Source organism: Eublepharis macularius, chromosome 1 (genome assembly GCF_028583425.1).
Source record: "Eublepharis macularius isolate TG4126 chromosome 1, MPM_Emac_v1.0, whole genome shotgun sequence".
NCBI lineage: Eukaryota > Metazoa > Chordata > Lepidosauria > Squamata > Eublepharidae > Eublepharis > Eublepharis macularius.
The window spans coordinates 136,023,147-136,046,117 of NC_072790.1; the positions used below are offsets into that span (position 1 = coordinate 136,023,147).

A 22,971-nucleotide genomic window follows, 5' to 3' on the forward strand; every position below is an offset into this window, starting at 1 on the left:
TGCTTTCTGATCTCTGTGGCTCTCTTGCACACAAGAAAAGGGTTGGTAATGCTTGTTAATACTTCTCAATGGCTGTGGATTACTCCCTCAGTATGCCTTAATGTCTCTGGAATCTGATGTGGGGAATGTTTTTTCATCCCACCTGTGTTCTGCCTGTATATTTGTAAATAAAACAAATATTACAAAGACAACATATGGCTCCAGTGCTCTCCCTCCACCTTATGCAACCAGTCAGTGCTAGAACTTCTCACTGCCCTGAGAAGTGGAACAAGCATAACAATGGGGTGAAACAGATAGCCAGAATCAAAATATTTGTTGCAACCACAAATTCTTAAGAATTGCATACAGTGTATAACCAAATGGTGACCATTGCTTCCCTTATTCTAGAGATTGCTCACTTTGGCTGATTCAAGGGCATTCTTAAAAAACCATCTTTACCCATGTTAACTTCCCTTTTCTCACAGTGAGTGAGAGTGTTGTTTTAACCACATCTGGTTTTTCTTCTTGTTATGTGGGCGTGGGTCTTTCCTTTGCTAATATTCTTTTTATAGCCTTTCCTCTGAAAAACAATGTTCCGAAATATTATCTTTCATTTTTTTCTCATATGCAAGTCTGACTTTCACCTGTCTTTTCCTTTAAGCCTCTTTTATCATTTTGAACATGAGATTTCAAAATTTGCCATAATGATCTTCCACAAGGCTAGTTACCATTTTTATTCTTCTCTACATTCAAGACTTGTATTTATGCAGACGTGGCACTGGTTTTATCAGAATTACACTTCAGTGTGACCATTTAAGTGTCCGATTAAATGAGATGTGAAATGTGAGTTGTGGTCGCTCAACGCAGCTTGCAATTCACGTGTGACTCAGTGCTCAGCTTTAAAACAGTGGAGGGGGCCCAACGGGCTCCAGAATGCAGTACTGTGGCAGGAAAGGCTTCTGAATTCCTTCCGTTCCCCTCTGTATATCTTTGCCAGAAAAAATGGCCATGGAGGATGGTCTGTTTGTCCACTGCTGGTTTCACGTATCTGCTCTGGGGCCATGTGGAACTGATAACGGGACAAACTGCCTCCACCCTGGGGTCAGTTTTTTCTGGTGAAACACACGGGATGGCAGGCAGGGAATGCTGAAGCCCCTCCTGCTGCTATGCCATGCTTTGGAGCTGAACAACATCCTCCAGTTTTTAAGATGAGTACTGGGTCACGCATGAAGTGCAAGTTGGGTTAGGGGAACCCAACTCACAGTTCATGTTTCTTATAATCAGACCACTGGTTTACAGGTTAACAAAATAAGGTCAGAGAATTTGCTTAGCTATGCTCGTACTTGAACACCCATAAAGACATGTAGCTGTGTTATACTGAATCAATTCAAAACATCAAGATCAGTCTCTGTCAGACTGGTGGTGGCTCTCCAGGGTTTCACATCACTTTCTACCTGATCCTTTCAACTGGAGATGCCAGGGATTGGGCCTGTGACCTTCTGCGTGCCACTCAGATGCTCGACCACTACGCTATGGCCCTTCCCCATTAATCTGATGAATTTTATACCATTACAATACCTAGATAAACAACAAGGTAGCTGAGGATGATGAGAAGAATTTTCTAGCTTTTAAAAAGTTAGCTGGCCAACCCTCTGGACATTTGAGGCATGATCCAGGGAAAGTTAGGGCAATTTTAGTCCCATCAGTTTCAATGGCAAAGTTAAGATACATGCTAACTTTCTTACAGAGAAATCCAAAATGTTTTCTTTTGACTGAACAATGCACTTTAAGTTACCTAAAACTCTGAGCATTACATTTCCCCCTCCTGGGTCTGCACAATCAGACGTGCTTGTGAGTTCCGCACTGTGAAGTCAGTTCCCAGGCATGTGGGGCCTGATTCCAACTGGGTCATGGTGCTTGGGAGGAGGGGGTTTCAGCCTCCCCCCACTGCCATAATCCTGGCCTGAATGGCCTCAGAGGGCACTGTTTGTCCCATTGGGAACTCCACATGTTCTGAGCAGCACACAAAAGTTTCCCTAATAGAAAAATAGCATCCCCTCCAGGCTGTTCCAAGTTGTAAAAACAGTAGCATTGGGAGGCTAAAGCCCCTTGCTCCTGCACACTATGGTCCTGATCCAAAAGTGGACCCATGAAGCAGGGGATTCACAAGTGCACATATGATTAACCACATGACAGACCCAGAACTGACCTGAGGAGTGTGTATGGTGAACTTAGGCCCTCTACAACCACTGCAATATTTGATTAAAGCACTCAGATGTTTGCCAAGCAGCTCTGGGATAACTTCAGGAGGCATTCTGTATAGTTCTCTTCATCAGTGCATTCTCTGAACAATCATTGTAGTAATGAATAAAGAACCACAAGGGAACAAACCAAACCAAGAACCAAAAGGGAACAGAAAGTTTAAAGAATTACGAAAGTCTACATATATCCACACTTTCCCCATTTTTTTCTTCGTGTATCATCAAGACAAGATTCAGGTGAAATCGACTATTCTTAGTCAGGGGCCGGATCTGAGCTTCGAACATGGAGATAAATAATTTTTTCTTTATGTTTTTCTTGCCTGTTGGAATAAAGTCAAAAAGTCAGGGTCAAAGTAAAAAAGAAATAAGTCTCTGCTAGCCGGAGAATGTCCAGCTGAATGCTGCATTATCTTGTCTTTCAAGTAAGGTAGCTGGTAGTACTACTCAATTTAAAATTAATTGTCCCCATGGAGCAGAGGAACTTGATATTCAGATATGAATGCATGCCCCCTATTGTGACCCTCCCCTCCAAAAGCATATTGATGGCAAGCTGCATTCTTATTCACTCTCTCTGGTGAGGCACTAGTTATGTGCAACACCTTGTTGCTGCCAGGAATTCTGCAGTTTCTGTCTAGTACATTTCCCCCACCTTTTCAAGGAACTCCAGGCAGCAAACATTTTCTTCCCTCATAGCAATTTTAATCCTCACAGCAACCCTGTGAAGTAGATATGGATAAGAAAGAGTGCTGGGATCCAAGTGCACCCAGTGAGCTTCATTATGACTGAATGAGGATTTGACCCTCGGTTCACCATGATTCTCCCCCACACTGACTCCCAGTGGACAAGACGTTGGAAGATCCTGTGTTTTTTAATCGTTAAATAGCTGCTAATTAAAATCAGATCTGGGGCACCGGAAGAGGGTTTTAAAAAACCCTTTCACTCACATTATCCATCCTCCTTGAAAAGCTCACCTACACATTTCCTATAGTCTACTGTTTGGGTATAACATTTAAGAAGAAACCTTTAAAAGTAGATGCCCTAATCATCTTGTCCTCAAACTGGTGCATGCATTCTCTCTTCCCCATATTTGTCCAGTCCACTGTGGACTATGGACTGCTTCCAGCTGCTGTGCTTGGTGGGAAACTATCATTACTCATCCATGCACGATGTGGGGAAGTAGCTTATTAATCCTATGAGTTTTAATTAATTGACTGATTGATTAAAGTTGCATAAATGTGCATGTGAATTAAACATTAGGTCTGGAAGGAGAAAAAAGCATAGATGATCCACATAAATTTTAGAAGGGCCAGTCTCTGTGAGAGGACAACACTCTCCTATGATGGTGTTTGTCATTCTGGACAGTTTCTGAACAAATGGGATATAAAAATAAAATAAAACCTGCAGCTTTAATTTCTGTTGAAAATAATTCTTTTTTTAAAAAAATGTTGCACAGTTAATCAGGGACAACTTTTTTAGTCTATCAAAAAGATTTCAATAGATTATTGAATAAATGTTGCAGCTCTACGGGAAATAAATAAATGCTGCTTTATGCATGCTCTAATACTTTGGTGTCCCAAAAGCCATTGTCTCTTTTTTCCCCTAACAGTTTCTCTCCTGGTCACATGTACTTCTCTTTAGTGATACTTAGAACATTTTCTTCCTTGTTAACAATTTTCTCTATAGGATATGTTCTACAAGGCCATTACCTGTGCATATTTTCAGCTTCTTCAATGGTTTCTGGTAACGTTTTTCCTTTTGTTTCAGGTAAGAGCAGCACTAAGCCTCCATCAATAAGGCCAACTACAGCTTCAAGCATAAAGGAAAAACAAAAGTTCAGATGAATCCATGTTCTATGGTATGCACTATATTAGCTGACACTAATATAATTCAACCGTTTAATTTATTTTACAGTGCAATCCCAAGCAGAGTTTTTAAAACAGTTGAGCTTTGAAGGGTGTAACTCTGCACAGAAAATTCGAATCCTCACTCTGCCACAGAAGGTTGCTGGGTGACCTTGACCTTGACCTCTCTCTCTCTCTCTCTCTCACTCACTCACTCACTCACACACACAGCCTAATATACCTCACAAGATTATTATGAAAATAACATGGAGCAGAGAATGTAAGACACCTTGGGTACCCATAAGGGAGAAAAGCAGGGTGTAAATGAAGTAAGTAAATAATAAAACCCCACAACTACATACCTTTGCTGTACTGTGACAAGCATCCCAACCCCTGTTCCTGTCTATCCCTCAAAACTATCCACATTTTGCAAACAAGAAAAAGGAATTATGTTAAATATTGATTAAGCTGGGTTAATAGTGCAGCAGAATATGTTTTTTGACAATGAGATTTAGGCCCTGTTTTTAAGCACCATTTGAATTGATCTAAATAAATAGGACTATAATATCCTTACTTCTCAGATAAAACAAAAAACCTAAGATCAGCTGTCAAACCAACATTTATGGACTATATAAGTGTTTGAATATTTGTCTACTGTTCAGGAGCTATCTTCAGCTGCCAGTTCCTATGTGAATGTATTCACCACAATGTATACTTGCATCTCTAGTTTCTACAGCACAGTGCTTTACAAAGAATTATCTGTCGAAGGCTTTCACGGCCAGAGAACGATGGTTTTTGTGGGTTTTCCAGGTTGTATTGCCGTGGTGTGTGTGACGCTGAGAGATCTCTGTCTTTTGGTGCTACACCTCTGAAGATGCCAGCCACAGCTGCTGGCGAAACGTCAGGAACTACAATGCCAAGACCACGGCAATAAAGCCCGGAAAACCCACAACAACCAAAGAATTATCTGTTTGTGTTTTTCATCGCTTCAATCAGCCTAAAAAAATAAGATAAGACTCTTACCAAAGACAACAAGTGGCAATTCATGCCAGATATCTGCCAGTCTATAGACAAGGAATGGGGTTATAATTCCACCAATATCACACATTGAGGAGCAGACAAGAACTCCAAGATTCCTGAAATGTTCATGTGTAGTTTAGTCATATATACTATTCAGTGCCAAAAGGAGATTAACAATACAATCCTATGCAGAACTACTTCAGTCTAAGCCCATGGATTTTAGAACTCTTTCCCCAGAGAAACTCATCTGTCCCTTCCTGTGGCTATCTTCTACCCAACAGTGAAGACTTTTTTTGTTTCGTTTGACATTCCCTCAGTGATCCCTCCTTCCTGCCGTATGTTTCAATTGTTGTTTTTATGTTTTTGTATGTGTATTTTAGCTTTGGTTTTAATAATGGGTTTTTGCTGGTTTTAATGTTTTTTTTAATCCAGAGGAGTTAGCCATGTTAGTCTGTAGTTGCAAAATAGTAAAGAGTCCGGTAGAACCTTTAAGACTAATCAACTTTATTGTAGCATAAGCTTTCGAGAACCACAGCTCTCTTCATCAAATGCAAGATAAGATAAAGATAGAATAAATGGACACAAATCTGACATCAAAAACAACAATATCCAGAAACCAGCAGGAGAATATTTCAATCTACCAGGACATTTCATTAAGGACTTAAAGGTCACCATAGTTCAACAGAAACATTTCAAAACCAAAATCCAATGGGAAGCTACTGAATTGGAATTCATATGTAAATTTAATTCAGACTTGGATAGAGACTCTGGACGGTTATCTCATTACCAGAAGCAACTGCCTTCAAGCATTCCATTCAGATTCAGCAATATAGGGGTCACACCCAACCTGGATTGCACACTCCACCCCTTTCATGACTTTTACAACTAATTTACATGACCTCACTCCCTGCACCATCTCCCCCCTCCCTTCTCCACCTATATATATCTGGCCAGTTTCTTCATACCCTCTATGCATGACAAAGAGAGCTGTGGTTCTTGAAAGTTTATGCTACTGTGAGGATCCTCCCTCACTGGCGCCCTCTCCTGATGGCCTGCCATCCTACCAGCTCTCCAGGCAGGTGTCCTCTAGGCTCAGATGGGCAGGGAAGGGGGTTGCACCACCTTGTTCCTTCTCCTGCCCTGGATGTAGCAGCACACTCCAGCTGCCTCTCCCTACAAAATCCTCCTCAGCCTTCACAGGAACCTGAATTTAAAGGTCTCCCCTTGCCCCACCTCCCTGGCTCTGCCCCCAATCGCCACCAAGTCTCCCTGACTGGCCCTGCTCCCAGCCTATCTGATAGGAGGGCTGGGTAGACTCTGCAGTCTCCTGGCCCTACCCCCTCCATCCCCGCCTAGGGTGGGGCATTTGGTTGGCTCTCTGCCTGGCTCGCCCCTGCTGCTTCTGAACCCTCTCCAGTGGCTCCCTTGGCATCTTGGGGCCTGTGCCAGCCTGGCTTGTGCTGATGGCAATCTCCTGTCAGCCTGGATGAAGTGGAGCCATCTGGGCAATTGCAGGAGACAGGTCTGCTGAGTGGCTGCAGGCTGTTCCCCAGAGTTGTGCCTGGGCATCGGCTGCAATTTGCCTAAGAGTGAGAGAGGCCTGGAGACCTGTAGGGGCTCCTGCAACTGAGGTACTGCCAAAGGCTGTGCTGCAAGGCCTAAAGGGGGTGTCTGCTGCTGCGGGGCTGGGGCTGGGGCTGGACAAAAGGCTGGTGTTGCCTGTCAGCTACAATAAAGTTGGTTAGTCTTAAAGGTGCTACTGGACTCTTTACTATTTTGCAACTGATGAACGATGGTTCTTTTGCAGAGGGATATTTTAATGGGCTCCTTTTTTTTTTTTTTAGGGGTGTGCACTGAGAAAATGTTATACCTTCTGATCTGGACTTCAGGGGAAATACTTTTACCGTGATTGCTTATTTCCAGGTAGGATATTACTGGCTTGGGATTCAAAACTGTGTTTTTTCCCTTTTGGGACCATTATTTCCAAATCTATTCAAGGGTCTGAGGCAACTGTTTATAAAGTATAATAGCAACAAATTTGCATAGAACACAGTCTTCTCTTTGTTCGATCTGCTTGAAACTTAGGTCTTTAGATTATCCCAAGTTTCAAGCTGACTGAACAAAGAAAGTCAATTTTACAGACTCCCAAAGAAGGTCCCTCTCTGCGCAGCCACAGTTATCTCTAGTGATTTCTAAAATGGAGGCAGCCTAGCAGAATGCTAGACTAGGCATTGGCATAACTCCCCATCTGCATTCATTTCATTTCCCAACTCTTACAGTGACTGACAATAAAAAGAACTTTTCCTTTCCTGCTGAAAACTATATGTTTGCTATGCTTTTTTGTTATGATCTGTTTTACAAAGCAAGGAATGAGATCTTCAGATTTCCATTATTTCCTATGGGTTTTTTTTTCAGGGCTTGGTGGGCTGGAGTCATGGTTTTTCAACCAAATATCACCAAAATTGCAACGGAATGTCTTCTGCCTGTCCTTCAAAGAACCCCCCAAGTTTCAAGCAAATTTGGACAAAGGGTTTAAATACTATGGATCCCTGAACAAGCCCAGGCTTCCTACTTTGAGAGAGAAAGAAATCTCTCTCTCCAATCCACCAAGGGGCGGGGAGAGAATGGCAACTGTCTACAGTTTGGGATTAGCTGGGAATACTCTGTGTTCCCCCCTGCAAGGGTCTGATTGAAAGGACGAGATGCCGCTTCCAGGAAACCAATACAGTCAAAGAAATACATGTGCTTATGCTGAATGGCCGGTAAGCATTGGAACTTGAAAAAAACAATGGATTTTGGAGAGGAGGGGTTTTCATTATTCTCAAGCATTTGTGTTACCATTTGCGTTACCATTTCAGAGAATCAAAGTAATTTATATATTTGTTTATTTGATTTATACCCTGCCCTCCCCACAGGGCGGCTAACAACATTAAAAAAATACATTAAAAGTCACAAAAATATAAAATCAGTAATTTTTAAAAAGTCATTAAAATAGTTCAGGAGCAGGCTATTTAAACAAATATTGGGAGTCCATATACGGGTATAGCAGATGGCCGAGGGCAGCCCCAGAAGAAGTGGTGGTCTTAGATGGGAGAAGGAGGACACCCGCTGGCACTCAGCCAAAGGCCCGGTGGAACATCTCCGTTTTACAGGCCCTGCGAAACTGTAACAGGTCCCACAGGTCCCAGATCTCCAGCGGAAGAGTGTTCCACCAAGCTGTGGCCAGGGCAGAAAAAGCCCTGGCCCTGGTTGAGGCCAGACGGATGTCCTTCGGGCCAGGGACCACCAGGAGTTGCTTGTCTGCAGAGGGCAACACCCTGCAGGGGACGTAATGGAAGAGGTGGTCCTGCAGGTATGCAGGCCCCAGTCCGTGAAGGGCTTTAAATGAATTGAAACAGTGATTCTGTGTATATTGTCGGCTAGGGTTGCCAGGTTCCTTTACCCTCCAGGGGGTGGGGGGTGGGGAGAAGCACTTACCTTGTGTTTGAACTTCATTCACACACACTCCTGTCACTTCTTATAGCTTTTGAATGGCCTTTTGTAAAACATACCTAATTATTTTATATCAAAAAGAAACTGCACATTCTCTTCATGTATCATTATATTATATGCCTTAAGATGTCCTTTGTGTGTGTGTGTGGGGGGGGGCGCTCTGTCCATTTGTGCTTTGCTCAGGTGCCGCTATTGCTTCACCTGATCACACTATCACTGCAAATGTCCACCCAGTTGTGTAACTGGCCTTCAAAGAAGACATGATCAACCACAGCTCATAATAGCATATGGCAGGGGTCCCCAGCGTGGTGCCAATGGGCTCCATGGTGCACATCGACACCTATCCTAGTTCCTGCCAAGTGTTTTTAGAAAGTGGGTGGGGCAAGATAGGACTTTTACTCAGCACAGCACTGGAGATCTTACTGACTGCACAGATTTTTTAAAAGTTGTTTTGGCAGACCAGCTACCACAGCACAAGGATCTTCACAGTGTAACTACAATTGTCAGGTCCCTATACCCTCCCATTGAGAGGGAGGAGCCTGGCATTTACCTCATGCAGTCATTCTTCAAGCACTTGCACCCTGGCACTTGCACGATGATGTCACTTCTGGAAGTGATGTGATCACACTGGCCGCAGGAGTGCTCCCCACTCTGTGCTGGGCCAATTTGGCCCGTTTGTCCCCAGACAAAGCATAGGAATGCTCTTGTGGCCAGCACAATGATGTCACTTCTGGAAATGTGTTTCCGGGGTGCCTGCCAATTGCGGGTGACCTCTGGGGGGCTTGTCTCCTCCCCTGATCACTAGCAGATCAGCAGGCAAGACGGCAAATCCCTGGGAGTTTGCCCACTACTGGGGGGCATCTGGGAACCCTAAGTGTAATTGAAGTATGCAAGAAAATATTTTTAAACAATATGTACATTTTTAAAGACATCTTGTTAAACAGACCTTCTGCCTAAAATGTTGACATTTTGTAGTTGCGCCCCATCTCTTGTGGCAGCCAATTCCAAAGGTGCCCACAGCCTCAGAAAGGTTGGGGCTCCTGGCATACTGTATAAGGCCAGAGCTCTCATTTGAATGGCAAGTTGTATTTTGACACTGTAATGTCCCCCATTTGCTGTGGGTTCCCTGGCTAGAGTGCTCAGGCACCTGTTCTCAGGTCCATTCTGTAAAGACAAGCAGGCTCAAAACATCAACTGTTTATTTGCAAGGAAAACTCCAGCAACCAACAACTTCAGCTAACATACAAAACTGGAAAACTGAAACTCCACCCAGTAGGACCAAACTAAATCACACAGATATTAGGGGAGGAGCCAATTTTTTCATTACATACATACATGTATACAATAAATATACCACAGACACAGGGCACTGTTCCATTCTAGAATATCTGAAGATGGTTCACTCACCTGAGAAAAGTTGGGTATAGTTCTGCATTGACCAAGCAAACCATTTCATAGCACATTGTAATGCCCATCCTACCTAAGCAAGCTGCAGTAATTTTAAGCCAATAGAGATCTGAAAAGACACGATATTATGTTGCTGGAGGCTTGTATGGTATCCTAACATTTTCTGTGTATACTTGATAGTACTACAGCAGGATTTTAGTCCAGTGGCACCTTAGAAACCAACAAGATTTTCAGAGTATAAGCTTTCAAGAGTCAAAGCTCCCTTCTTCAGATATTGATAGTATGAGGGACATTTCTCCTATTTTCCAATTCTGGAGACTCCTCTAAACACTGATTTCTTAACTTATCAAGGCAATCAACACTTTGGTGGTTTGAAGAAGGAAACGTTTATTGAGAGATATCCTTGCATAAACCTGATGAATTCATACATTAGAATGCATACCCATAAAAGATTATAGACTTACACATATACCTTCTCATCGAATGAACAAAGTAAACAAACTTGTTTATAGTAATAAAGAATTTTCACAGAACAAGTAAACAGAAATCAATGGAATTTCAAAGATTTGCAATGAATACAGAAAAATAGGTCAATCTCAAATTATAATAGGTTATATAAACAAAAAGGAGACAAATGTCATCAGGTTGGCTCTGCTTGTTATCTTAAAGAGCTACAGAAGAAACATACTCAGTGGGAAAAAGTGTTATGAAAAGGTTTTATCCCTGAAGCCTGCTAAAAGCAAGCTAGCCCAAACAATCCCTTTGTCTCCCTTAGAATGGCCCTCCTTGTGTCACATTCCCCTTTAGATTATACAAAGGATATGTAAATAAAGAAGGAAAGTATCCTGGTGAAAGAATTTTATTTTAGAGGACAACTTTCACCTCCAAGCAAAATTTCTCCTGATATGTCATATGATATTTGTCAAGAAGTTAAAAAATGGAACATTAAAAATTGAAAATTGCACAGAAGCACATTTGCTATGACCAAGTATTTGCAAGATAAAAGTTTGCAGAGATGCATGGCTGACCCGATCTGTACCCTATTTTCAAGAGGATTGTGCAATCCAGTTGACCAAATACTGCTCCCCTAGGACTTTCTTATGCTAGTACAGGATTGAAGCAGACATGCTCCAAATCCCATGCCTCTGTCTCAAGTCACATTTAACCTTTTGTATAGTTTGCAGATAGCCAAGTGCAAAGTATTCGTTGCACAGTGCACCAATTTTGAACAATACATGCATTTAAACAGATTAGTTTTTTGTTAATTTACAATAACTGTTTTATATATTTTAACCTTTATGTATTTGTAATCTGCCCTGAGCTTGCTGGAAATGCGGGGAGGGCGGAATAAAAGTCAAAAATAAATTAAAAATTAAAAAATAAATAACATGTCCAAGCAAAGATCCATTCTCCTAACACTACTTCTACTGACAAAGTTGGTAAATCTGGTTGTTGTATGCCATTTATCATTGATGTTCTACTTTCAACACTGCTCTAAAGGCTCCCCTGCCTCTCTGGACTTTGCGGGGAAGTTGGTGGACCTATACTAACTGAAGAGTAATGTGATCTTTTGATCCAAGCCATTAGCTTCTGTGTTCAAACTGAGTACATGCTGGGAAGAAACAAAGGATGGTCAAAAAGAGAAGTGTATACCTCTTAATTAAATGTAGAGGAAGGGTATATAAGGAAAGTGCTTGGAAGAACTCACCCTCAGGAACTAGGGCTGTAATAAGGCAAGCAGTTCCTGCTGTCAGATTCGCTACAGCCCAGGGATAGCGACGACCTATGCGCTCAATTGTGAGTATGAGTATGATGGCAGCTGGAAATTCAACGAGAGCAGAGTAGAAAAAGTCCAGATAAATGTTGCCACCAGCAATTCCCATGTGCATGATGAGGCCCTGATACAGTACAGAGCTTGTGAACCTATACAAACAACAGGGATCAAAGAAAGAAAGTTCTTCAGCCAAGGAGTAATTCATTCAGAACCCTCAGTCTTATTGCTATCCAGGTTTCAAAAAGCAGAGGACAGCTTGAAAACAAATAGGAGGTAAAGTCTGAACAAGAGTAGTATGTAGCCTAGAGAAGCAGTGTCACTACTGAGTGAATATACTCTGTGTACACAAGGGCCTCCCATTTATTATTTATTCAGTACATTTTTATCCTACCAAGAATCTTAGTGGGGGAAAAACCTGAGGTCTGCTCTCCCCTCGAGCTAATTAGTATAAGAAAGCAACTCATTTAAGCAAGAATGCTCAAATAATGGGCAAGAACAATGCAGAAAAGAAAAATGCAAATGGCAAGTCAGCTAAAAAGCTCCAGGATTACTTTCCCGTGCCATTGCAGCCTGAGACTCAAAACAACGCTGGAGAAGAAGCACTCAAAATGGCGCCTGAGGCAAATGCAACAGGTAAAACTTTGTCTGAAACTAATCTGCCCTTGTTGCTGCAAAAAATGGAGCAAAGAATCTTGTATAAAATTACAAATTTAACTGACCAGATCTCAGATATAAAATTGGACATTATTAGAGCCATTCATAAGGCCGATTGTGCAATGGCTCTGAGTACTTCATTGCAAAACGAAATCCAAGCCTTGCAAAAGGACAATGACTTAATGAAAAACAAAATTCAATCCCTAGAACTTTCAAATCGCAAGCTTCATCTTAAATTTAGAGGGATTGAAGAAAATGAAGCAATAAATGAAGATCCTGCAGCTTTCTTGAACAAATGGCTAACAAAAATTCTAAACCTCAGAGATCATACTGCCCCTCTAATTACCACAGCACATCGGCTTGGTTTGCCAAATAACCCACGAAGGAAAAGCCCCAGGGACATTTTAGCAACTTTTTCAGACGGGAGTTCAAGAAGAAGGATCTTAGAAATGGCCAGACAACAGAACTCACTTACTTATAATGGGTCTTATATTGCTGTCTTTGTTGATCTGCCAAAAGAAATCCTCAACAAAAGAAGAGAATTTAAACTAATCTCAGGAATTCTTAGAGAAGCAGGAATTGAATACAGATGGTCAAGCTTTACAAAGCTCCGAGTCACACACAAAGGGAACACTTACTTGGCAGAAGACCAAGAATCAGGTTTGACCCTGCTGAAGAATATGGATCTGGAGATACCCATAGACCCAGAGACTATATCTCTTAAAAGGAAAAGATCTCAGCCTCCTACCCCCCCAAAAGGTAGTAAAATTCCAATCAGACATACTTAATAGTCATTTTCCTCATTGTAGCCTGCTTATAATTCTAACTTTTCTGCATAGAAGCAGCTGTATATATTCTAACAAATACAATGTTCTAGTTTACTAATTAAGGTTCGGGGGTGGGAAAAGTTAAAGCATTATATTATTTCAGGTTCAGCTCTAGGAAGTATTACAGCTCTTCTATCTTGGTAAGTGATACCAAGTACCTGAGTGGGGTATATACCCACAAAGTATAGAGAGCTGTTTAAATAACATGATCAAGTGATTTAAGTTTAACTGTAATTCTTCCCTTTTTTTGCTTAGTGCATAACACTTGATTAGCGAATCTAGCAATTTGTATCTATCTTTGTAGGGGGAGGGGGAGGTTAGGGAGGGAAGGTTTGTTAAGGATGGAGGGAGGGGGTGGGCCATTTCAGCAGGAGGGAGGGTAGACAACTGTTTACGTAAATGTTAAGGCATGTTGGTAAAATTTTCCAAATTATTTTTTTTCATAGCTCTAACTATAATTGCTTTTAGATGTAGAATCCTTGTGATAACGCTAAAAATCTTGTTAGTCTGTGGTAAAAATCTTTGTACCATATCTTATTTTGCTGTTGAATATCTTCCCTTTTGTTGTTATTGAAAAAGTTAAAAATAAAATTAAAAAATAAATAAATCACTAAGTTGGGTGAGGGGGGAGGAGGGAAGGAGCTAATTACAATAAGAGGGAAGACAGTTGATTGTTAGTAAAATTGATAAGGCACAATGTTAAAATTCAAAACTACTGTTACATATATCTTTAATTGATGTTATTTTCTGGAATTGTAAATCTTGCAATAAGCAATCCTAAAACTAAGATCTTCTGTAACTATCATATTTCTGTTTAATGACTATCATTCCTATTGTTGCTATTATTGAAAATATTGAAATAAAAAATATAAAATGACAAAAAAAAAAGAATCTTAGTGGGGCGTTCTCCATTTTAATCTCACACCAACCCGATGAGGTAAGACAGGCTGAGAGAGGGTGACTAGCACAAGGTTACCCAGCTATCTTTGTGGCTGAATAGGGATTTTAACCTGGATCTCTTAAATCTTAGTCTAACACACTAATTACTATACCACACTGACTCTTTGCAGATCTTTAGAGGCTTAATACTTCCTTATACATCTGATTTAGGGATGCCAGTACTACACTTGGCTACAGTGGAAATTGGGGGGGGGCAGGGTATAGGGAAAGCAATGTCCTGTGATGTCTCAATGTAGTGGTTAGAGCGGAGGGACTCTAATCTGGAGAACTGAATTCAATTCCCCACTCCTCCACTTGAAGCCAGCTGAGTGACTTGGGTCAGTTACAGCTCTCCCAGAGCTCTCAGCCCCATCCTCTTCACAGGGTGATTGTTGTGATAATAACATACTTTGTAAACCACTCTGAGCGGGTGTTAAGTTGTCCAGAAGGGCGGTATATAAATCGAATGTTGTTGTTGTTACTACTACTACTACTACTACTACTACTACTACTACTACTACTACTACTACTGGGTGAAGATCCAAATGTCACATCACCATCACAAACAACGCTCTAGGAATTTTCATTATCTCTATGGTAAAAGAGATTAGGGAAATTCCTAAAGTGTCACTCAACACATCAAAAACACTTTTTGGTCTTCACCTTGAAAATGACATCAACACATTACACAAAGTCATTTCTCTCCCATTTCCTCCCCCACCACTCCATTGAGCTAGGAAAGGGGATTGGACGTGCCAACAGGAGTTTGCCTGCCCATAGTGGGTAAATGGCAGCCCTAATCCAGATCTTTAGAAAAGGCTATCCCCTATTTCATGAACTCTTCTAGGACTAGAGTTGCCTGGCAACTGACAGGAGAGTTGCAAGGAGGGAGAAGCAACCAGGGAGAAAAATTAAATAGAAAAATAAGACCTCATCTATTTACAGGAAGTTCTTATCATAGAGTTCCAGCAATTCCTAGAGCTTCCTAGAAACCATCGTAGAACTTCTGGCTTTACCATAGCATTCAGTAGAGCTACACTTTGTTACTTCTGGGTAGCTCTAGAATTGCCAGAACTCTGTCATAAGAACTTCCTGTAAGTAGATGAGATCTTATTTTTCTTTTTAATTTTTCTCCTGAAGCCAGTTGCAGCAGCAGTGGACAACAAGGCCTAGGGGCAGGGGATCTCGGGCCCCCACCAAGGACTTGGTAGCCACACAGAAGACTGTGTTCTCAGCTCACCTGATTTTTTGACTGAAAGGTCCAACAATTGCTGATTCTTCCTGACCCTGTGGGGTGTGTTAGACTGAGTGAAAGAGCTACTGATGCAAGGCTTCATAGCTGAGGGGAGATTTTAATCTAGTCTTCCCAGATTCTAGGTTGGCATACTAACCATCAGGCTACTCTAGTCTCAGATCTAAGGAGTGAACTAAGGAAAGACCTAAAGGAAAAGCTCAAAGCCTAAAATCAAGCACTAAAAATAAGCTTTCGGTCAGCACACTGATTTGTGGCAACAGCTGAGCATGTTGTACTGCAGAAATGGGTTGAAGGGCTCTACTGAGGCCTAGGGAGAAACCTCCTCTGTGAGTTGCATGTGTGAGAGAAGATTGATCATGCTCATAGAGGTAAATGATTAATTTAAAAATTGTATATGAACATCTCTTACCACGTGTACATTAAAATGAGTGTATGTTTCCTTATCTGTGGTGTTCTCACTAGATCCAGAAATGAAGGGCCTAGTTTTTCAGTCATTTCTTCCTCAGGCTGAAGATTCTAGAATGATAAGCAAAATAATATTCAGTATCATGGGAGCGAGAAACAAAATTGGAGAGATTAAAGTTTTGAGTCATGGTATCAGGCATCCTCATAAAATCTTTGAAAAGAGGTCATATGGTAACATTTCCAAAAACTATATTGCACATAAAAATTACTAGCACAAATAGATGTTTAAATTACTTTGTCTTAATGGCCCATGGATATTGTGTGTTACATGGGTCTGCATGCACAAGATCCTAGTATAATGATGATCTAGAAGTGATTCCATGCCTTTTAGTCCCCTTCCCTGAATTTTCATTTTTTTAAAAAAGTAAATCTTTAGCCTTTTACTTTGAGTAATATAAGGGCATTTTCTATCAATTTGCTCAATATGAAATAGATTCCAATATAATTATGTATGCACAGAATCCTTTTTGCACCCTGCTCCCCCTTCCAAACAACTGGATTTTAGGTTTTAAAAAATGACTCCATGTTTGCACCCCACCAGGGCCGTTTCCAGATGGCTTACCTGCACCTGGAACGTCGCGCCACGTTGCAGGGAAAACACGATATTTCGCGTTTTCCCCGCAATGTGGCGCGACGTTCCGGGTGCAGGTAAGCCATCTGGAAACGGCCCATGTTTGCAACCTGCTTTGCTTTTCCAGACTGTCTTGCATGTGTGGTGGCTTCCCATGTAGCTGAGGAAATGGCTAAGGAATCCATTTTCCACTCATGTTGTACCCTAGCTAGATTATGACAATGGAACTTATTTCTTATTAAAAGTTTGTTTATTAAAATTATCAAATAAATTTAATTTATTTAATACTCAAACTGTGGGTTAGTACTTCATTTGTAATTTTGCATGAGAAAAACTCATTACCTCCATAGATAGAGGCAGGGTTTTTTTGTTTCCCTTGGCAATACGTTTAATTATTTTCAGAGCTTTGTTGCTTTCTTTCTGGGCTATCAGCCACCTTGGGGACTCTGGCAGACACCTGAAAAATCAATAAATGAGGCATCATTGATAGCAAAATACATGCCATTCTTTGTAACATATAGTAGGGTCAAGCAAGAACTGGTCTAAGCATCACTAAAAGTCAGATTTCAAATAAGCATCTGTATCCCCAGACTGAATAAATAGTAAAAGTAACTAGCACAAATTTAAAGAGGTTCTAAAGTTCTCTAGATTAACATTGTCCAATAGAGCTTTGGATTCAGACAATAACTAACCAAATTGAGTGAAACATTCCCTGTTTGTTATCTTTGGAAGGGTAAATTAATCTGAAAAAAAATTCCTCCAAATTTTGATCTTGAACTAACTAGGTCAGGTAGGTCTGACCATTCTTCTGATCTGGCTGCAAAATCTGTGGTTATAGTTTCCTTTTTCTTCTCATTTCCTTGTGGTGGTATGTTTATATTTTTGTTTTCCCAGCAAAGTGATGATGGGAAAGGGAACAGGCAACAAGGAGACAGAGTGAATTAGGAGATATATGCCTGATAGTGCAGTTGCCACAGGGTTTTCCCTGACTAATATTTGTGTTAGAAAAAAGCCAAACGCTTTCTTTGTATTCTCTGTAAAGTGGGAAGGGTTGATGTGTCCCTCAAGGAGACAGCAAAACAGCCAGCAGGCCAATTGTGCTGTCCTCTCTACTCCACCTGTGATATACAGCATCAAGGGTAGACTGGGAAGGACAAACAGCGCTGGAAAAGGGCCTCGCCTCTCAGCCTGCCCTAATCTTCACCATAGGAGGGAGAGGCTGCCTGCTTGCCCTGTCCTGGGCCGCTCACCTATAGGTGGTTGGGAACAAGGGATGGAGAGGCAGCCTGCATCCCCAATGACTGTAGGTGGTTTGGGTGGGTCATGCAAGGGCCTCGCCACCACCACCTAGTCTGGGCTTGCTCAGGGGTAGAAAGGTGACACATGGTCTCCCTGTTGTCATGTGAGGGTCGGGCAAGCCACACACTGCCTCTCTGCCACTAAGCTGGCTTGGCCCGGGATGGGGGGAGGCCATTGGCCCACCAGGAAAAGTCCTGGTGGCTGTAATAGCCAGTCTGCCCCTTTGCAACCTGCTTTGCTTTTCCAGACAAAGGCTTTTTTTGCTTCTGCCCCTTAAGTATTAAATTATACATACAGGACAAGATAAGGATCAAATCTCATTTCTTGTCCAAAATCAGCCGTGGGAGGACCTGGGTTTGTACATCTGTTCATGTGCAAAGCAGGGGTGGAGATTTCTTTCTTTCTTTCTTTCTTTCTTTCTTTCTTTCTTTCTTTCTTTCTTTCTTTCTTTCTTTCTTTCTTTCTTTCACTAAACACAGGGATAAGAGGCTAAGGCTCATACTCCTTTGTGACTTTTTTGCTGTTTGAAGATTTTGTTTTCCTCAAGCAAGCTTGTTGGCTCCTCAGTGGATAGTAGAGAAAGCTAGTCAGGCAGATACTAGAAGAAAAAAATGCTGAAAATGAATGAAGGTAGTCTGTGTGTGCAGATTTTAGCATTTCTTGCCATTTCTGTTTAAAACATACCTGCCAAAGATACAGAAGCAGGGCAGAAGCAGGAAGGGAGAGAGAGAGAGAGAAAAAACTTATCACTGCATCTCTGGGTGCCTGCTTTGCACACAGGGATTTCTTCTCTCTTGGGAGGGAGGTTCCCTTGGGTAAAGATTAGAAGACCTGAGAATGTCATCCAAATTTGGGAAGCATGGGGAGTTACTGCTAAGAATGAAACCACTACCAAATTGATTAATGACCCTGAAAACATGACTTGGATATTTCTGTATACATTCCTATTGGCCAGTCTCTAAATGTCCCTCATCTTTTGGCACCGTTTTACATAATTAAAATATGCTATTATATCCCCACGAGTCCAGGTTTACGGTATGTGACATTTGGATCAAAGTTCAATGCCATGGGAATATGTTCTTTCTGGCAAAAATTATATCTATCTTGCTCATCTTTGGTTGCAAGTATAGATATGGATGCTCTTTCTGATACTAATAATCATTTGGGGGATATAGGAGAAATCTTGTTTACCAGTAATACAGCAAGAAGAAGAAGTTTGGTAGCGTAACTGCAAGTTGTAGCCATCTCCAGTGAGGAACTACATAAGCAATGGCAGCAAGTACAAGGAGTCCAACTGTAAAGGCCACTTGGTAAACAATGCCTACTGTTCTTCTATAGCTCAAACCAACAAATTCTGTAACTTTAAAAAAAGCAGAGAAATGCCATTAATACAATGGAATTAATAGAGAAAAAAATGGGATGAAGGTCACAGAATCTAGATCTCCATGTGTCAAACCACAATGAATTTCATAGATTCCATACATTTAAACCAAGTAAGATTTTTCCCAGTATAGGAATCCATTGATCTTTCAAAATCACATTTCTCCAAAGCAACATAGTGTATCTTTCTAGTTAGAAATTAAATTCAGTCAACAAATTCATTACGTTTCATGACCCAACCCAGAGTAACTGAAAACAGATAATCCTATGTGATCCACCAGGAGCTCAGAAACAAGTCTGAAGATGCCTGGTACGTTCTACTTCTTGAAGATTATCATTGCTGAGCTTGACCTATATTTGATTGGGAGACCTCTGGGAACCTACCATTCATGGTACCCTGAACTCCTTAAACTAAGGGGATTATATTTCTCTTTTAATAAATAAAAGGGAGCACAGTATATGGAAAGTGATGCATTGAATGAAACAACTGTAGAATATTTCTGTGAAACCAAATGTTTATATAGCATTTAATTTCATCATCAGAAGTGATTTCAATAATAGATTAGCTTCTCTGATTATCTATTTTTAATTACTTATATTGGTTAATTATTAAATTTCAATAAATGGTTCATATTACCAAATTGTTAACATTGGTGCATTCTTGAGATACTAGATGTAAATTAAGTTATAATTAATAAACGTATAAATTATTGTTATCTTTGATATATTTTATTCTATATTATATTGACGGACTAGAAGCAAGATAACTTTAAAAATGGAACCAACTAAAACGTATCATATAGATTAATCTATTGACAAAACCAATTAAATTAGTTCTAGTTTGCAACATAATTAATACATAACTTAGTTTGCATGTATGAATAAAGTGTCATTTATTTTCTCCTTGTGTTACCCATCTGGTCTCTTAATTCTCCAAGATCAATGTTGTCAGATCAAAAATATTGGACATAATTTGTTTAATTAAAGAACATGCAAATGTGGACAGTCTTACTCAGGATATAGCCTGTTAACCAGCCCCCTTTGCTGACCAGTCCTTGTATCAAGCGGAAGATCACCATCCATGTGTAATTTGGTGCAAATGCCATGAGAACACCAGACACAGAATTGACAAGTATGGTAATTAACAGGCACAGTTTACGGCCAAACCTATGGAGAAAAAAGGCACCCCCCATTATTATACATATAATTTTTTGATGCAAAATTTTTCCCAGCTGCACTTTCAGAACACTTCCTACTGCTTGTTTAAGATGACAAACCTGAGTTTGCGGGTTTCATCATAATTCCAACAGCAGGCTCAAGTATGATGTGACTTGAAATGTTGCTTGATCTGTGTCACAGTATGCCCTCTTTTAGGCTAGGTGATGTATTTTTCAGGTGGTATGCTAGAACACATGAAACTGCCTTACTGAGTCAGATGGTCTATTAGGGTCAACACTATGGTGTCTGACTTCAGACAAAGATCTTTCACATCGCCCACTATCTCATCCTTTTAACTAGATGCCATGGATTGAACCTGTATAAATCAGATGATCTAGCATTGAGCCACAACGTCATCACATTAATTTCAGTCTCATATCGATTAACCAATTTTCCAGGCTTTCCTAGCGTTCCAAAAACCTGAAGAACTCATTTTACAGAGATGACAAAAGTAACTGTATACAGCACAGAAAACCATGCCTCTGTAAGGCCACTTTGGCTCTCTTAAAACAATATTGCTTTCTTCGTCTTTTAAGTCAACACAAATCTCTCCCCTTAGTAGATGCATTGCCCTAATTGAGCAACCTATCAGTGATAGGAAATTACAAATGTTCAAAAGGCCATGAACGTCTTCATGAGGCATAATGAAAGAAAAAGCAATTCTTAGCTATACAGAGAGCAAAGAGCAATGCAAATATTTTACCCACCCCAATATATAATGTCTTAATCAAAATTTAGTTGAAAGGATTTTTTTCCAGCATAACATTTATTTCTTTGTGAAAAATCTATGTAAGTTTTCTTCTTATTCTTAATCGAGAAAAAATATCCCACCTGGATGTATAAAACCTTACCTACCTGTCTGCCATGTATCCAATGCTTATGGAGCCAATGAAAAATCCCACATTCACACATGACTGAAATAGATCCAGCTTCCAGGCATCCTCACACACCAGGTTAAACTAAAGAGACATACATTAATGTTAGAGAATAATATATGAAAATATATCCCAGTCCTTCTATTATTTTGCCATATGACAGTTTTCATTCTTAGCCTGACAGTGCTACCAACATATTCTTTCTGTTGAGGTTCATCAAGGTTTCAAGATATGGTGAAGTAGTCACTGAGAACCCTTCTGGAAGGATCTCGCAGGATGATCTTCCAAAGCATGTTCCCACTTTTTCACATCATTCTCTGATATTTGTTCTTTCTGGGCATGACTGAATACATACAGAATTACTTTTCTCTCTGAAGAATTTGGAGCTCTGTGGTTTGGAGCTGAATTGTCCACAAGCACATAGATAAATTTATCTAGTTTCTTACCTCACTTACAATAGATGATCCTGAGAAGTCATAAAGCCAGCCATCTTGGCAAGTAGTAAGAGGAATATTGCTTTTGTTCCTGTAAGTGGTGAATGCTTCTAGTGGATTTGTGCAGTTCAGATCAGTTATGTTCCAGTCCACATCATACCTCTTGCACTGACTCGTGAAACTGTCCCCATGGATCTCTTCCTTTGGAAGTGTATAATTCCATTCCTCTTCAAGACTCCAACCACATCTGCTACTTAATTTGGCAACTCCTGGGCTCCGGCAATGGTGTTCTGGTATAAAACCTAGGAAGACAATACCTACATAGATAGGTGTGAAGGCAGCAGAAAGCAAGCATAGGACAAAAAATGCCCTTTTCTGGTACAAATCAAACTCTCCAATATGCTCTAAAATGTCATCTAAGGTTGTCATTCTTGCCTTTGAAGCAACTCATTGAAAATCACAAATGCCTGTGCTCTTCATAACACCATTCTGCATTTCATTGGCAGCAAAGTTGTTTAAGTAGCAGCATGAGATCAGACCAAAAGTCAAAGTGAAAAAGTTAATTCACTTTGTAAATTGACAAACCATGTGTAACTATTAGCAGCTGCATAAAGAGATCAGGTAGTTACAAAACAGAGGTGTGGGAATTCTCCCCCCTCACTACTTATAGGTTTAACAGATTGTACTTAGTATACATAGCATTCAGCAGTTTAGCCTAGCCCATGGAAGAACCATGGCACCAAATAGATGCCAGTGCCTATACAATTTTTGCTAATTAAGGCCTGCTTTTCAATAATTGTCAGTATGTGCTGGACAAGCTGGTGGTAGCTGTGGCCAGGGGTGCCTTTTACCAGCTTCGGCTGCTTAGCCAGCTGATTCATTTCCTGGGCAGGAAAGCTGTGGCCACTGTCATGCATGCCCTGGTTACAACTAGAGATGGGCATGAACTGAAATATGAACCAAAATTAAGCAGGAACTGGGCTGGTTCGTGGTTCGTGAACCAGCAGTTTGTCAGATCCCATTTCTGATGAACCACCACAAACTTTAGGCTGGTTCATTTGGTTTGTTTTTTGGTTCATCACTGCAGATAGCCTGGTGCCAATCAATCAGTTACTTAGGCAACAGGGGATGGACTTCCTGCAGACCTTCTGCTGACCTGGAAGTGAACTTCTGGTGGCCTGGAAGTGATGATTTTCTGACCTGGATGTGACGTTTTCACGAACCAAACGAACCAGTTCGCGAACCAGGGGCAAGTTCATGAAAGTTTGTGGTTTGTGAAA

At 40.8% G+C, this 22,971-nt stretch overlaps 1 protein-coding gene across 1 annotated transcript; it reads right to left on the reverse strand.

The window, feature by feature from the left end:
• Positions 1-698: 698 nt before the first annotated feature.
• LOC129330155 (solute carrier family 22 member 2-like) lies at positions 699-22,155 on the reverse strand. Its single transcript, XM_054980112.1, has 11 exons — positions 21,704-22,155; positions 21,238-21,341; positions 20,177-20,331; positions 18,976-19,144; positions 16,828-16,942; positions 15,859-15,965; positions 11,709-11,923; positions 10,001-10,109; positions 5,105-5,217; positions 3,947-4,046; positions 699-2,560 (listed from the first exon to the last, which is right to left on the reverse strand). Exons 1-11 carry the CDS (start codon positions 22,118-22,120, stop codon positions 2,494-2,496), a joined length of 1,671 nt encoding a protein of 556 aa, XP_054836087.1. The 5' UTR covers positions 22,121-22,155; the 3' UTR covers positions 699-2,493.
• Positions 22,156-22,971: the final 816 nt, after the last annotated feature.